At 41.8% G+C, this 16,242-nt stretch overlaps 2 protein-coding genes across 3 annotated transcripts; both read right to left on the minus strand.

The window, feature by feature from the left end:
* Window positions 1–538: 538 nt before the first annotated feature.
* On the minus strand, window positions 539–9,861 carry SNRPG (small nuclear ribonucleoprotein polypeptide G). Its single transcript, XM_068563889.1, has 4 exons — window positions 9,749–9,861; window positions 6,477–6,499; window positions 5,419–5,543; window positions 539–721 (listed from the first exon to the last, which is right to left on the minus strand). The coding sequence occupies exons 1-4, from the start codon at window positions 9,778–9,780 to the stop codon at window positions 671–673; spliced, it is 231 nt and encodes a 76-aa protein (XP_068419990.1). The 5' UTR covers window positions 9,781–9,861; the 3' UTR covers window positions 539–670.
* Window positions 9,862–11,360: 1,499 nt separating this feature from the next.
* FAM136A (family with sequence similarity 136 member A) lies at window positions 11,361–15,921 on the minus strand. Of its 2 annotated transcripts, XM_068564925.1 has the most exons (4): window positions 15,759–15,822; window positions 14,932–15,112; window positions 14,693–14,833; window positions 11,361–12,874 (listed from the first exon to the last, which is right to left on the minus strand). In XM_068564925.1, the coding sequence occupies exons 3-4, from the start codon at window positions 14,825–14,827 to the stop codon at window positions 12,686–12,688; spliced, it is 324 nt and encodes a 107-aa protein (XP_068421026.1). In that variant the 5' UTR covers window positions 14,828–14,833; window positions 14,932–15,112; window positions 15,759–15,822; the 3' UTR covers window positions 11,361–12,685. The 2 variants fall into 2 exon arrangements, with proteins under 2 accessions (XP_068421026.1, XP_068421025.1); XM_068564924.1 differs by lacking the exon at window positions 14,932–15,112 and having other exon boundaries at window positions 15,759–15,921.
* Window positions 15,922–16,242: the final 321 nt, after the last annotated feature.

Genomic DNA, 16,242 nt, shown 5'->3' on the forward strand with positions numbered 1-16,242 from the left:
TTCCAGTTAATGTTTCAGAAGAAACCCACTCAGGCTTGCAGCTTCTTTATCTCTATTCAGAGGTAAAAGATACAGAAAATGGGCATCCTTGCCAATGTTTCATATTTAGTTAAGATTCTTGTATTTTAATGCATTAAAAACCTCGGGGACTTCCAGTGGATGAGCATCCGCCTGCTAATGCAGGGGACACGGGTTCGATCCCTGGTCCGGGAAGATCTCACATGCTGTAGAGCTTAAGCCAGTGCGCCACAACTACTGAAGCCCGAGCGTCTAGAGCCTGTGCTCTGCAACGAGAGAAGCCACCACAATGAGAAGCCCGTGCACCACAACAAAGAGTAGCCCCCGCTCACTGCAACTAGAGAAAGCCCGCGCGCAACTACGAAGACCCAGCATGGCCAAAACCACCCCCCCCCCAAAAAAAACAGAAAAAACAAAAAACAACACCTGTGAACAAATCAGTCACAACTAGGAACAGGTCATGATAGAAAAAAATCAGAATAAGAGCAAATCTTCTATGTTCAGAACAGCTGAGAAAGCATTTTTGACTATTACAGAAGTTTATTTAACAAAAAAGTTCAGTAAGAAAATGTACACGACCCAATTTTCACTGTAGTAAAATGTGGAGAGGGGACATGTGGAAGCAGTTGATTTCTCTGAAGACAGCCATTGTTCATACTCGTTCCAAAGCTTCTAACATGATGATACTATTTCCTCGTATTACCTAAGAAAGAGAAAATGAATTTGAAAAGAACACAATTCATTTAACAGACATATCAATGATGATTAAAATGACTTGATTTCATCAAATCATTAATGGTTTTTCAGTTATTAAATGTCAGTTTGTGAGGCTTTTTTCCTGGTCACAGGAACGCAAAATAATTCCAGTCTTTTAATAATGACATGAAGCCACTAAGCCCTTCATAATGAGATGCACATCTAGACCGAAGGCTAACAAGTACCTTTTTGAGACCAGTCTCCAGTGACCCATTTCACTTAAACTGCAGGACTCAAATAAAATGCCCATCCCTGCCCCTAAGGGATCCATAAGTTAGTGGGAAAAACAGGTACAGTAGAATACATCAGTCAGTTTAGGGGTATAAGATCATTGAGGGAACAAACCAGGATGGAAGTTGGAAAAAGTAGGATTTCTGAAGATGACATTTTAGCTGGGTCTTGAAAATTGGATACAATTTTGACAGGAAGATAGGAAATTCTAGACAGAACTGAGATGAAAAAGTATAAGGGGATAAGGAAAAATCTAATCTGAATAAAGTAAACGGTTATGAAAGGAAGTGGTAAACAAAGACAGTTTGCACCTAATCTTAGAAGGCCTCAAACACCAATCTTAAAAGTGTTTGGAAAGCATCATGAAACCAACAATGAACCAGTGACAGTTTCAGAGCTGGGGAATGACCACTGTTTCGGCAAAAGCGTATATAAGAGAATGGGGGTGGGGGAGACTTAGAGGCAGGAAGAAAAGTTATAAAGAAAAGGCCCCAGGGGCACAGTGCCTGATATAGTAGCCATTCTATAAAAGATAAGCCAGGATACTCATGACAGCATAGATGAAATGGCTGGTAATGGCCGGTAAAGACGGATAGAAAAATAAGTCAAACTGGAAGGGGACTATGCAAATAAGGAGCCCCTGGTGGACTGCAGGTAATGCGGTCACAGGTCAGTTCAAGTAAAGCTGGACAGGTGAAAAGGACAGGAGCGGGATGAGGGATGTGGAACGATTCATTAGAAATGGAGGCATTCTGAGTAAGATCAAAGTGGAGCTATGCTTGTAGGCAGGTGGTGTAAAAACAGCTGTAACTTGTTCTTTTCTCCTCTCATTCTACTTGCTTTATTTATTACATACACTATTATTTACTATCTTCCTCATTCCAGTGTCATTTCTATGAGGCAGGGACTTTGCTTGGTGCACCATCCCCAGTGCCTAAGCTGTGGCAGGCACACAAAAGGTTCAGTAAGTACTGTTAAGTAAACAAATGAACCTCCATGTGATTACCGCAGCTGACAGACTGGAAAGGAACGTGACAGGTGGGAAAGTGTCTTGGAGCCCGGCAGAGACAAACAGCAATGAGTATGGTGAGAAGGTGGCAAAGAATTAAAGAGCTGCATTAAAGAGAACAAGGCCCTGAAAATGACAATGGGGATTGAAGGAAACTACAGACTCTTACTCTCCTTACAAGTCAGGAAAAGAAGAAAGCTAAACACATGATTACCTAGTTCTCAAGAGTTTTAAACTGCTGGCTTATTTGCAACAGATGATGAACATCACATCTCACTGATAAAAGCATGAAAAACAAGTAGGCTTCTTTCCTAGCTCCCTCCTAAATTTGTCCCTTTCTGACACTTTCCCTAGACGTGAAGGGTGGTGGAGAGAAGTTATTCCAGGTAACTAAGATTTTCAGATCTGCGGGCTTTTCCTTTTTGCCATCATTAAAAAACAAAACCACTACTTTCATCAACATTTTCTAAAATGGTATCACACACTTCTTTGCCTTCTCACATAATACACAGTTAAGGTTTGTCGTGAACACCTCCGTCGTGCAGTGCTCTACCTCTTTTCCCACTGTGCTCGAGGCCCCATTCTCCAAATCAAACTGGAACCATCAGGTCCCGAATTCCATATTGCTCCTTCATTGGGCTTCAATACTAAGTTTTGGCAAAGTGTTGCTCAGGCTTTTTAAGTCTCTTGCAAGGGCACAACTGCCTAATAAAGAATACAAACATAATATGGAGCTACAGAAGCACAAAGCCTGATCACCTGAAATATGTAGCATCAAAAAAAGACACAATTTTTACTACATTCTTAGGGGAACCTTGGAGTGGAGCAGAATCTTTAGGGAATAAGACCGAGTTGAGGCTACTGACTACTCTGGGGGTGTCTCAAAAGATAAGAGGCCAGTCGAGACATTGTTATGTAATTATCCACCTGACAGATCCCCAAAACAAATTACCCCCCCTTCAGAATACACACATTCTTAATACTATTCTTAATTTAATAATATTAAGTAATTTCAATGGCCTCAATGGGTCACTGATTGGACAAGGGAATAACGAAGCCAACATAGCTGTCTCCTTAGCCAAACAACTTGTGAAAAAACAAAACTGTAACTTGTTTCCCCTCTTTTCCTTAGAAAAGCCATCCTTCCATTTTCTTTACACTGTTTTTTAAATTAAAGACGATTGATATATTATCATTATTTCATTTTCAAAGTGAACTCAGCCACAAGAATTAGCACCTACTAACACAAGACTTTAATTTTTAATCACACAACACCCATCAGAGGTGGAGTAGCAGACTGCCTAACACGGTAAGTAGGTGCTCATTATTTGAACAACTTGGGAGGACACTGCTTTTAACCAACTTCCGTGTAAAGAAAATTAAGCCCATCAAAATTTAGGGAGAAAATTATGAGAAAGATCCATGATCTAGGCTCAATTCCTTCTCTGATAAAAATTCCGAGAAGTGCCATACATTCTCTAAAAAGTTATCTTCCCAAGTTAAGAACTTTAGATGTCAATTCCTTCTTGAATCCTTTTTTAGCAAATTTGTTGAGATATGAACCAAAATCCTAATCTACCCTCTATTAGAATGAAGATTTCCTAATCTGTAAAAGGAATTGCTAGGGGGAAATCTTGGGGTATTTTAAAACTGTTTTTATAAGAAACTGCTGCTAATGATTTGCCCATACTTTTATTCATTTTTAACAAAAGCTCAAGGAGACTGTACCTGGAAAGAAGGCAGGCTTACATGAAACGTGTGGGGGTGGGCAGGGAGTCTCATAGCTAGAGATTCCAAGTTGTTTCTCTAATCCTGACTACTGATTTGCTTTTCAAAATGCAGCAATGGAAATACACTTGAAATAAGCAATAACACAAGCCTTGGAAAGGGTGATTAAAAAATTACACCCTTTTACTGCTCAAACTTTAAAAAGTGAGGCAAAATCAAGGTTAATGATTAGGAACTCTTACCACCTCTTAGAGGTCTACATGCTCAATGATTTGCTAAAGCTAAGTTGTCTGTTTTGATTCACCTTGCCCAAGTAACTCAGACTTAACACTTACTGGGTATATTGTCCTGTGTTGGGCAGAGTGGAATTCAAAGTCTGGGTCTTGTTGACAAACATCAAAAACTGTTCTTCAGTAGTCATACCACTATGGCCTACTGAATGCAGAAATGTTTGCTCCTATGATTAAGAAGTCAGCATCTGTTTTCCTCCTATTTTCTTCCATGTGAATGGCTGTCATTGTATCCCTTGCAACTTTTACCTTGACTACTTTTTGAGTGTGATAAACCAGAAAATCTAGGCTAATTATATATACAATTAAATCCCAAAAGTGTGATCTGTGACCTGGCAGATCTGCATCAAATGGGTACTTGTTAGAAATGCAAAATCTCAGGTTCCATCCCATACCTACTGAATTAGGATCTGCATTTTAACAAGATTTCCTGGGAATTCATGGCATGTTAAAGTTTGATAAGCAGTAATCCTCACTACACATTAAAATTACACAATATCTTTTAACAAAAAAAGAGAGCAGCACCCTTAGAGATACAGTTTCAATTGCTTTGAGGTGGACTCTAGGCATAATTTTTGTTTGCTTGCTTTTAAAAAAACTCCTCAATGACTAATTGATTGTAAATGCTCTGAATCACTGCTTAATCTTTGCCTTACATTAGAATCACCTGGGGAACTTTAAAAAAAATTTTTTTTATTGGAGTATAGTTGGTTTACAGTGTTGTGTTAGTTTCTGCTGTACAGCAAAGTGAATCTGTTATACATATACATATATCCACTCTTTTTTAGATTCTTTTCCCATAGAGGCCATTACAGAGTATTGAGTTCCCTGTGCTATACAGTAGGTTCTCATTAGTTATCTATTTTACACACAGTGCTGTATATATGTCAATCCCAATCTCCCAAATCACCCCTGCCTGCCGGCCCCCGTAACCATAAATTTGTTCTCTACATCTTTGTCTCTATTTCTGCTTTGCAAATAAGTTCATCTGTACCATTTCATCTGGGAACTTTAAAAAACTCTAGGCTGCATCCCAGACTAATTTGATTCTAAAATACAACAAAGATTGAGAACTACCGCTCTAATGAAGGAACAAGTATGGGTCTCTATTATAGAATAAAGCTCAAAAATGATTTCTAACAGCCATTTCAAGTCTAAGGACCTCAGTGGGTTCTGTGTAAGATTCAGATCTAACCTACAGGTAACTGGGATATTATCACAGTTGAATAATTGTCATTAAGTTAAACTAAAAGGGAGATGGAATGTCTAATCTTGCCTGAAATTTGCCTAACTTCAGTTTAACCTAAGAGTTTGATAGAAGGGACGTTAATGCTTATTCCAAAAGAAAAATGAAATCTCTAAGAGAAATCTTGTGTCTTTACTTACCACCATTCCAATATTGTTCTGTTGCCCACTAGTTGCCATCTCCACACATTCATCTATCACAAGATTCATAAAGGGATCAAATCCCCTCAATATTCCTTGGACATGCCTGCCACCATTTAATTTCACTGTGTAAAAGGAAAAAGACATTTTAATAAAACTGACCATTAATCAACTCAACTCAACTCAACTATTCATTAAAAATTAGGCGAGACAGGGATTTCCCTGGTGGCACAGTGGTTAAGACTCTGCACTCCCAACGCAGGCGGCCCAGGTTTGATCCCTGGTCAGGAAACCAGATCCCATGTGCATGCCACAACTAAGAGTTCGCATGCCGCAACTAAGGAGCCCACCTGCCTCAACTAAGGAGCCCGCCTGCCGCAACTAAAGACCCAGAGCAAGCAAATAAATACATTAAAAAAAAAAAATTAGGTAGGATAAAACCCAGGTATTTGAGATGTATAATCTACTATCTTTACTATGTGCCAAGCACTGGGCTAAACATTTTACATTTACTTCCACATTTAAACTTATAAGAATCCTATAAAGTAGAATTATCCTGACTTTTTATGAAGGAACTGAAGTATAGCATTTTTAAGTAACTGGTTCAAGATTATACAGTTACTGTGGGGTATAGCTGGAATTCAAACTGAAGGCTGCTTGCCCCCAAAGCCATGGTCTTAACCCCTATACACTTTGAGTACTGTACAGGTTAGATTTTTAGTCCTTGTCTGTCCTTTGTTTAAAGGAAAAAAGTTAAGTTTTCAAATGTAAAATAGAAAATACTGTTAAGTTTATCAAAGTGAGAGAGGGCTTATATGAAATAATGAAAAGTCTGAAGTACTGTGAAACTTACTAAGTATCAGAAATTAAGTAAATAAAGCTGTGTAGTTAGAATTTTGATAAACCTGCTTAATTAATGGATATGAATTAGAGGTTCTGTGTGCTTTGAATTTTTATAATGTTGCTCCTTCAAACATTATACACCGCCAAGGCACATGTAAAAAGGAATTTAATATTAAAAAAAAAAACCCCGATAATAAAAAACCAAAAAGACTTACATGATAACTTCTTGTCCATAAATCTGAAAAAGCAAAAGGGGTAAAGATTATGTAACTAATTAAAAAAATTTAAGCACAAGTAAGCACAAAAGTAGGTATAGTCAAGATAATCTGTTAAAATTTACACAATAGGAATAATGAAATTTAAAAGAGTAAAAACTGTACTGTGGTAAAGGATGAGAGAGTGATGGGCTACCTCAGTTAGTACTTATACTAACCGAGCAATGTGATTTAAGGGGAAGATAATAAACAAAAATGGAATGGATTTATAATATATTAATGTACATTAAAATTGCATCTTTATACTGATGTGAATTACAAACCATTCTTGTTGTTCAATACTGACCTAACTTTCAATGACAGGATTTTACAACCATAACAGAAAAACAAAGATTTGGTTATATTTTTAGTTATTTCCAAAACCAAACAAAATTGTGAAGAAACCAGAAGGTAATCAAACTATACCCAATCCAATAGGTATTTTATTTTATTTTATATTTGAGACAATACGTAGTGTTGTTTTATTTAATATTAAACATCAATCTTAAGTGTTCAGGATAGTCTTCAACACATAATTACGCTTTAGCAAAATAAATGCATATTTTGAAGTTTTAAATAATCTGAATTAAACAAGGAAATTCCATCTCAGCAGGGTAGTATGAGAATATGAAGACATGTAGTCAAACCAGTTTTTACCTCTTCCAGTTATAGGCTAAAAAATATGAAATTTCATTCAATTTTAATATAAATCATGGGAGAATTCAAAGATGAATAAGAGAAAGGGCCTGACAGAAGGTGCAAGAAGATAGGTTTTTACAAATAAAAAGACACAGTATGATATATAAAATAATCTATTTTAATAGGATATGTTATATAAAACAAATATAACACACATGAGCTTATTTAATCCTATGATGGCTTTTATAAATTACATACATACAAATTAATAATAAGTATCAGCATTTAATAGATGGGGAACTGAGGCTCAGAAAGGTTAAGTAAAATTTCCAAAGTCACACAGCAGTGAAAAAGTTTGAGCAAAATCAAATGGTTCAGTTTGGCTGGAGAACACAGCACTCAAATGTTAGTGTGTGCAATATTTGGTGCCTCGATTTCTGATGGAGGAGCTTGAATGCTGGGTCAAGAAATCTGGACTTTGTTATGTATACAGCAATAAGTTATTGCAGCAGAACCAGCCAATGGCAAGACTACTGTGGCATGTGTAAGTCAAATCATTATGCTATACACCTTAAACTTACACAGTGCTGTATGTCAATTATATCTCAAAAAAACTGGAAGAAAAAAAAAAAAAAGACTACTCTGGCATTGACTTTTAAGAGCAGGACGAAGAATTTGGTTAGGCCAGGGTATCTCAACCTCTGCATACTGAAACCTGGGGCCCGATAATTCTGCTGTTGCATGATATCCAGTGCATTGTAGAAAGTATTCGCAGCAACCCTGGCCTCTTCCTTCTAGATGCTGATAGAACCAGACTCCCATCCCCTCAGTTAAGAACCACTGAGTTAGGGGACTTCCCTAGTGGCACAGTGGTTAAGAGTCCGCCTGCCAATGCAGGAGACACGGGTTCGATCCCTGGTCCGGGAGGATCCCACATGCCGCGGAGCAACTACGCCCGTGTGCCACAACTACTGAGCCTGCGCTCTAGAGCCCGTGAGCCACAACTACTGAAGCCCGCACGCCTGGAGCCACTGCTCCGCAACAGGAGAGGCCACCGTAAGAAGAACCCTGGGCACCACAACGAATAGTAGCCCCTGCTCGCCACAACTACAGAAAACCCACGTGCAGCAACGAAGACCCGACGCAACCAAAATAAATAAATAAAATAAATAAAATTGATTCTTTAAAAAAAAAAAGAACCACTGAGTTATGCTAAACCAGGAGGATGGTATAAAAGTGTAAAAGATGGTTATTTGTGAGAAAGTAAAGGAAGAAAAAAAATTAAGTCATTTTGGAGGCAGACCTGCCAGGATTTCACAATTCATGAAATCTAGAGATAAGAAGAGAAAGGTGTTAAAACTAGTTTCATCCTCTGAAATTCTCAAATAATGTCTTAAGAATCAAAAAGGAAACCTTACAAACAGAGAATGGTCCTTCTGTTAAAAAATAATTACCATTTCACCAGTTCCTGATGAAGCCAAAGGACACGTAAGATTTTACCAGCTCACCAATAAAAGGATAACTTGGGTAAGCATTTTCACGGCAATAATTTGTTTTTCTTAATGTTAGGCTTATGATTTAATAATTGTCTTAAATAACAGATCCAACTAAAATACACACGGAGTTTTTGCACAAAAGATGGCTTCAATACAAATGTGCCTTTAAGTGTAAAATCATTAAATATGAACTCTTCCTTAAGTGTGACTTCTTTATGGGGCTGATAATAAATGAACTGTACACACAGCAGACCAGATGGCTGGCTGCCTCACAAACTGATCCCTGGACCAATTTTCCATCCTTTGTGCTATCCAACTACTACACGCAGAATTCTGGCATTGCATAGTATAAACAAGACAGAGAAGTTACTTAGGAAACATGGACCATGCTAAGTTCAGCCAAGAGTGTTTGAGGACGCTAAAACTTTAAACTGGGCATTATCTAAAGTAGGAATATCCTACTTTGAGTTGACTTTACTGGGTTCAAACCCCACCCCCGCCCCCAAACAACCTAGCCTTCTCTAATAAGAAAAAATGAATATTTTCACACAGCTCTGTTAACAGAGCAAGATATCACACGACACTCTAGTTTAACCTAAGAACAAGAAAACAAGAAAAAGGAATGTGATTTCTAAGTTAAAGCTCAAAGAAACAGCTACAAACACACTCTTAAGATTAAGGCGGCTTTTGATTCCTCAGATACTATCAAACACTTCCATTCCACCCATCTCCTCAGTTCCTTATAGAATTACTCTCCAGCCACCTTATCTAGAACATGATGCTAGTCAAGATGTTCAACAAAGGGTGGCATTCGAGATCTTCAAGTAACGAGCGAGAGCGTGCGGGAGACGGGGCCTGGAGCTCGGGCCTGGAATGCAACTCGGCGGACGCAGGCGCCTTGCTGCCTCTGGTAACCTTGCCCACCGGGCCGAAATGCTACGTCTGAGCGGGTCTTAGGCCCCGAAGCGTGGGACACTGGCCCGGATCTACGGACCAGAAGACGCACGCCAGGCGCACTCTCGGGAATGGCGGAGGATCTAAGGAACCCGAGGCACACAAATAAGCTGCCATTTGGGCGCGGCCCTCACGCATACTTACTTCTTCAACTCGGGAGGGTGAGCTTTGCTCATGATGTCTACTCGAGGAGCTCAAAGATGCCTCCAAACGGAATTCGAGTCGTCCCTCACGCTCCGGCAGCAGGCCCGGCGCTTTGCGTCTGACGTCACTGATCCCGTTAGCCAATTGATTGTCGGCCGCTTTCCCGTTTCACCTCGCGATACTTAGGGAAGGCCTGAGCGTGTCGATCAGTCCCAAGCTTCCGGTTGCGTCACCAGCGATTGGCCAGGACGGAGGGATGGGGCCTTCAGGAGCCCGTTCTTTCCCTTCTGTAAAATCGGGGTGCGCCTCTAGCTTCGGAAGGACACTGGTTAATCCCGTCTTTGTGGGTTGCAACATTTATCTTATTCATATGTACCAAATGAAAATAAGCTCTAGAGGAGTGGGCCCCTAATATTTCTTTGCATGTGTGGGGATATGTCCATTTATTGCGCTGCCCTTTGTTGTGCTTTGCAGATGCTGCGTTTTTTTGTTTTAAACAGAAGGAAGGTTGGTGGCAACCCTGAGTCTAACAAATCTCTTAGTGCCATTTTTTCTTTTTCCAACAGCATTTGTTCACTTGGTGTCTCTGTGTCATTTTGGTAATTCTTACAGTATTTCAAACTTTTTCATCACATTTGTTATGGTGATCTGTGATCATACCAAATAATTCATGTGACTTGCTTTATTGAGACATTTGCTTCACTGTGGTGGTCTCCAACAGAACCTGCAGTATCTCGGAGGTTTGCCTATACTCCCATAGGAGAATGTCATGCTAAGTCTAGGGTTCTGGTAACAGCTCAGTGAGTGACCTCTGCACCATAAGAGAGGGTGATTTGGCCTCAATTTCCAAGACTTTGAATCTAGAGCCCAGAAGTGTATTCCCCATGGTCGGTCCTGCAATGCTTGTTAACAATGCCTCCAAAACCCCACTTAACATACATCGTCTCTCTGTATAAAACGTGAAGTGCAGCACACAAATGATCTCTAAGACGAACACAAACGATCTCTAATACGAGGTATTGATTTTCAAGTCAAGAGTGTAGGTGTAAAAAGTGGTCTCTGACTTGTTCCTAGTTATCCAAAATAGGTGGATCCACATTTATGAATCAGATACAATTGGGATTATAGGAGACTTAGGCCAAAATAGAAAAGCATTAGTGATTTTAAGTAGGGGATGGTTCTACAAGATTCAGTTCATTCCTAATGTTCAGGAATGACTCTATTTAAATACCAGTGATAGTAAAGACTTAAACTCATCATCTATTTCGTACCCTCTTGGTACTCAAAACCCCAGACATTGCATTTTCTCTAGAGGGGTCATAACTGTCTGTCTTTTCCATTTTTTGTTGTTAGTGTTTAGTTGAAGCTAGAGACCTGATGTGGATATTGAATTTCTTTTTCAGCCTTATAGTTTCTTTTTACATTAACGGACTTCAATTTGTAGTGTCCTAGCATGCCCTCAAAGTTCTTCCCATTTACAAGCATCCGAACCATAACATATAACTAATTTTCACTCCCCTGGACCTCTTAAATTTATTTCACACATTACAAAGAGAAGCATCCTGACAAAATTATATATTCACTGCCCAGATATAAGGAAAGAAACACAATAGTGGAAGAAAAATTAAGTCTTATGTATTTTTAAAACCAAACCACTAGGAAAATATATCACAGTCTTGAAACAGCAAACAGACAGGCTACGTTATCATTTCAAGTAATAAGTTGGTAAAAACACAACAAGGTCCTTAATAAAACGATAAGGTGCCAGAACTGGGGCAAGAACAACGCATGTCGCAAAATTAGCATTTGGTAACGGAGGGCTGTCCCGTTTTTTGCTCTAAAGGAGTCACAGCTTGCCCCTGAGTTGCTTACTTTTTCTCCTTTGACCTTCGTGTTGCCAAGGGATTGTTTCAACAGAGCTCTGTTATTACAGGGGGCAAAGTAAGCAATACTGGGTTTTGGCTTTCATTCTGTTTTATGCAAACCAGATTTTTCCAAAGCCAGTACTTCTTAACTCTCTTAATTAAGCAGCTAACAATTCCTCTTTCACTGTTCATTCTTGAATACTAGCATATAGCACAATCAAAATCCCCTCTCCCTTCAAGGGTGTGTGTCACTGCAAGATTGTCTTGTCACTCGGCTGACTCTGCTGTTGACAGCCTCAGGGCTCATCACGGCTGCCAGTCAGAGGGAAGGTTTGCTTCCCCTACCAGTGTGATAGCGCTTCTTATATTTTTGCAGGGTCTCCAGGCTGAAAAATGTCATGTGTGAGAATTTTAAGAAATGCGCATCCACATCCTGATGGCCAGAAATGAATACCCGCAAGGACCCTTTCAAAGTTTTTATCGAAACTACCTCTCCCAACTCTATATCTTAAAGTAGCTTCATGCCCTTGCATATAAAACAAAACCACGCAAAACAAATCCCCAGAAGCCCCCCTTCCCCTTCTAAATTAGTGACCTCATGGATTTTGTTTTATTTCCAGTTTGTGGAAAATGTTGTAGTGATCCTTCTGGTAAACAGGAGGTTGGCAACAAATAGAAACATCTCTCCTCACACTCCACCAGATCATAAGCAGGTCAGATAAACCTGCCAGTACACAGCCAGTATCTGTGTACTAAGAGAATCTGGTACCTTGGAGGGCTCTGGTTTGGTACAAGGGAGACTCCCTGTTGCCAGGATAAGCACTTGCCACGTGAAATTCAGGCTCACAAAAACTCTCCTGTGCTATCTCTGACCCCAATTTTAGCACCAGGTTTTTTCACTTTCTAGGTTTCAAACACAAAGGAACCAGTGTCCAGAGGCAAGTGATATAGGCCTTAAACTTGCTGCCGTCCTTAATTTCCTCATTCATAAACTTTCTTTAGAAAACCCAAATCCCCATTTCTCTTTTTAAATAGATTCCTGCCTTCAGCCCCGATGGCCAATAGCAGACATCTATTTCCCAATGGATGAGAGAGACTCCTTCATCTTCTTGGTCATGGTTGGGATGAGGTTCATGTGGTCATCCACACACGTGGTCACGCAACTCTCCAGCTGCCGCTTCACCTGAAGCTCTTTACTCCCCGCATCGATTGAATCTTTGGCTTTGTCGTTGCAATGCATAGTGCACCGGGCCAGGCGGTCCTGCGGCAAGAGGGAAAAGGGTAGAGGAACTGAAAGGCTGACCTTTATTTACCAAATGCTTATCACGTGCCAGGCTCTGTGCTATGTATTTTTCTACGTATTACGTGGATTATCTTGATCAATTAAAGTGACACTATCGTGCAATTAACCAAGATTGTCCTGATTGAAACAGAGGGTGGCACCATGAGGGCCCAGGGAAAGCATCACTAGAAAGCAGGTGAACAATAGAATAAATTGTACAGAAGCCCCTTCCAGGAGGTGAGAAGGAACTAGAGGCTACTGTTACTCAACTACAGACTTTCAAACACCTTGATTTTATAAGGTCTGTCCTTGCTACAGAAAAATACTCAATTCAACGAATATTTATTGAGCATCTACTATGTGCTAGGGACTCTTCTAATGTTGGGGAATACAGCAATGAGTAAAACAGATAAAGTTCTTGCCTTCATTGAACTGATATTCCAGTGAGGGAAGAGAGACAAACAAAATAAGTAAGTGGAGATGTTGGGGGAAACAGTTGGATATATGAATCTGGAGATCAGGAGTGAAGCTGGTCTAAAGATATGAATGTAGGAGTTGTCAGCATATAGATGATATTTGCTATCAGTAGAGAACTAGATTGAAAAGAAAAAAGATCCAAGGACAGCCCTGGGCACTCCAGTGCTCTTCAGAGGTTGGAGAGGGAAAAAAACAGTAAATGAGAACAAGAAAGGAGAGAAGGAGAGAGGTGGAAAACCAGGAGAGTGAACCATCCTATCCTGGTGGCCAGCTGAGTACAGATTTTTAAGGAGGGGGAGAGTAACCCACTGTGTCAATGATGCAGGTAGGTTGAGTAAGATGAAGAATGAGAACTGACCACTCCCATGGAGGGGAGTGGCAAGAGTGGTCTGGCACAGTGGAAAAGTAAGTCTGATTGGAGGAGTGAAAAGTGAATGGAAGAAGAAAGTTGTACAGTAATTCAAGAATCAAATTTTGAAAGACCCTATCTGTAAAATAAGGTGTCAAACACAAAGAAACCCCCTGAAGTGCTATGATCTTGGAGAAGTTATTCTTTTATAGTGTCAGTAATTTTGAAGCATTTTATATAGAATGTAAAAATGTATCACATTAGATATAATTTTTCCATTTGAACAGAATCCCAGGCTATGAAAACTGGTTCAGAGGTGGGCCCTGCTTCCCCAAGTTCCAGGAAAGTATATCCAAAGGAAGGGAGTAAAAGGAAGTTGTGGATACCCTTTGCTCCAGAGAGGGATACTGTAGGGGGGCTCCTAGTGACCTCAAAGAGGCTTGTGAGTCAGGCATCAGTGAGTCAACAATAATAATGCTTCACATAAATGGCCACTCTTTAGTGACACAGGAGCTGCCCCCTGGGTGTAGCAAGTAGGAGCATCCTGGGTGGGTATATCCACAGAATGATGGCAGGATCTTGTTCTAATCTGTACTCTTTAAAGACTGGCCCATTCCACTTTCCTGGGGATTCTGCTGTTGTAAGAATGAATTAATATGTTTTAGAAAGCTTTATACTGTACAGTATACATATATATTTGATATCTATGGGGGAAAAAAACATAAGGCTCTTGGTCATGAACTTCCTTGGTTAACTCCCTTTTACATTGTTTCTATGGGAAATTTTTACAGCACTCAATCTCCAGGACTTTTTCCAAAATTTGAAACTGTGTAAAGAGTAGTTGGCCATAGGACTGTCACAAATATTAAAACAGAACCAAGACACTAAAGCTAAGAGTTTTGAACAAATGCTTGTCATCTGCAAAAGAGCAACATCAAGGGCTAGAGTCATTTGTTTGGGATATTCCTCACCTGGAACTTCTCCAACTCGCTGGTCACCAGGGCCTGGGCTTGAGCCAGAGGTGCATGGCAGCGCTCAATGCACTGGTGCACTTGCTGCATGGACGCCTGGCTGTCCTCACAACAGCCGGCGCTGCACCGGAACATGAGGCCCTGTGCGGGGAGGGCAGAGGGAGGTTAGGTAGGAAAGCCTCCGGGACAGAGATGACCACAGAGTGCAACAGAGGCTAGGAGAAGCATCATACCCGCACCTCTCCTTAGAATAGACATCAGGACCTTAAAACCACGAACGGGAACATTATCCTCGGTGCCTAGCGTAGTGTTTTCACAGCCTCCTTGCCGCTAGCTCATTGGCACTTGTTGAATCGAAGGTTGGGTGGACAGGGAAGGTGGTGGAGGATCAGATGAAGCCAAGTTCTGAAAACCTGGTGTCTAAACCACAGGGTTCAGAGGTCAGCAATCTAGTAACCTACATTCCAACAGGGGGCAACTGGTCCACTGACTCCAGGGGCACCTTTACAAGGGAAACCCACAATCCGGTTAGGGAAGCAGGACCAGCAGCCACAAAACATTTAGGAGATCAAAGCGGAACAGCATATAAGCCAGCGCTGCGTGGAGCCAGGTTCGGTGCAACAGAACCGGGCATGACCTGGCCATGGAGGAGGCCGAGCGCAGTCCCCTTTCCGGTCTTTCACGCTGGCCGTGCTCTTTCCGGGCCTCTGGCTGCTCACCTGCAGAAGGGGCCCCGCAAGTGGGGAAGGTCGGGGAGGCCGAACATCTTACACCAGTGTCTTCTTAACCCTGGCCAGGGGACACCCCCTCCCCCGGCCTGGCCTGGGGGCCAAACGGCCTTGCGCATGGCGAGGGAGCACAGATTTCATCCGCTCAGCCGAAGCTCCAGAAGTTCTGTCTGAGGGTGAGCCGAGCTTCCGAGGACGCCGCGACGACCCCAGGGACACCCCGACCCGGGTCTGCGGGGAGGGAGGCAGTGGCGCTGGGGATCGTGCGGCGGCTGCGGGAAGGGGCCAGGAATCCCGGACCGCCTTGGCTCCCCCCGGGTCGGCCCCCGACCCGCTACCTGCATCTTCCGGATGTTCTCTCTCTCCAGACTCTTCACCATAGAGTCCACCGCCTCCTGCACCCGGAGCTGCTGCAGCTCCGCCATGGCGACCCCGCGCTGCTCAGTGCCGCGCCGGCGCCCACATGGACTCCGGGCACGAGCCCGCCCCTTCGCCGCCGCTTCCCGGGTCACCGCGGCGCGCCCTTTCCGGGCCCACGCCGCCGCCTAGCGTCCGAGAGGAGCAAGTGCATGCCCGGCGGCTAGCTTCTGCCCGCGCTCCCTGGCCCCCCAACCGGAGTCCCCGCCCACCTCTCGGCCTTCTTCACCTGGTTCGCCCACCTCCGCCGGCGGTGCAAGCGCCGAGACTGCATTTTCCCCTCTACCTCCCTCCGTCCCTCTTCCCCTCTCTTCCTTAAAGTTCTTTAAATTTATGTATTTATTTTTTAAAATTGAAGTATTTACAATGTTGTGCCAATCTCTGATGAAAAAAAGTGAAAAAATA

This window comes from Eschrichtius robustus, chromosome 15 (genome assembly GCF_028021215.1).
Source record: "Eschrichtius robustus isolate mEscRob2 chromosome 15, mEscRob2.pri, whole genome shotgun sequence".
Lineage (NCBI taxonomy): Eukaryota > Metazoa > Chordata > Mammalia > Artiodactyla > Eschrichtiidae > Eschrichtius > Eschrichtius robustus.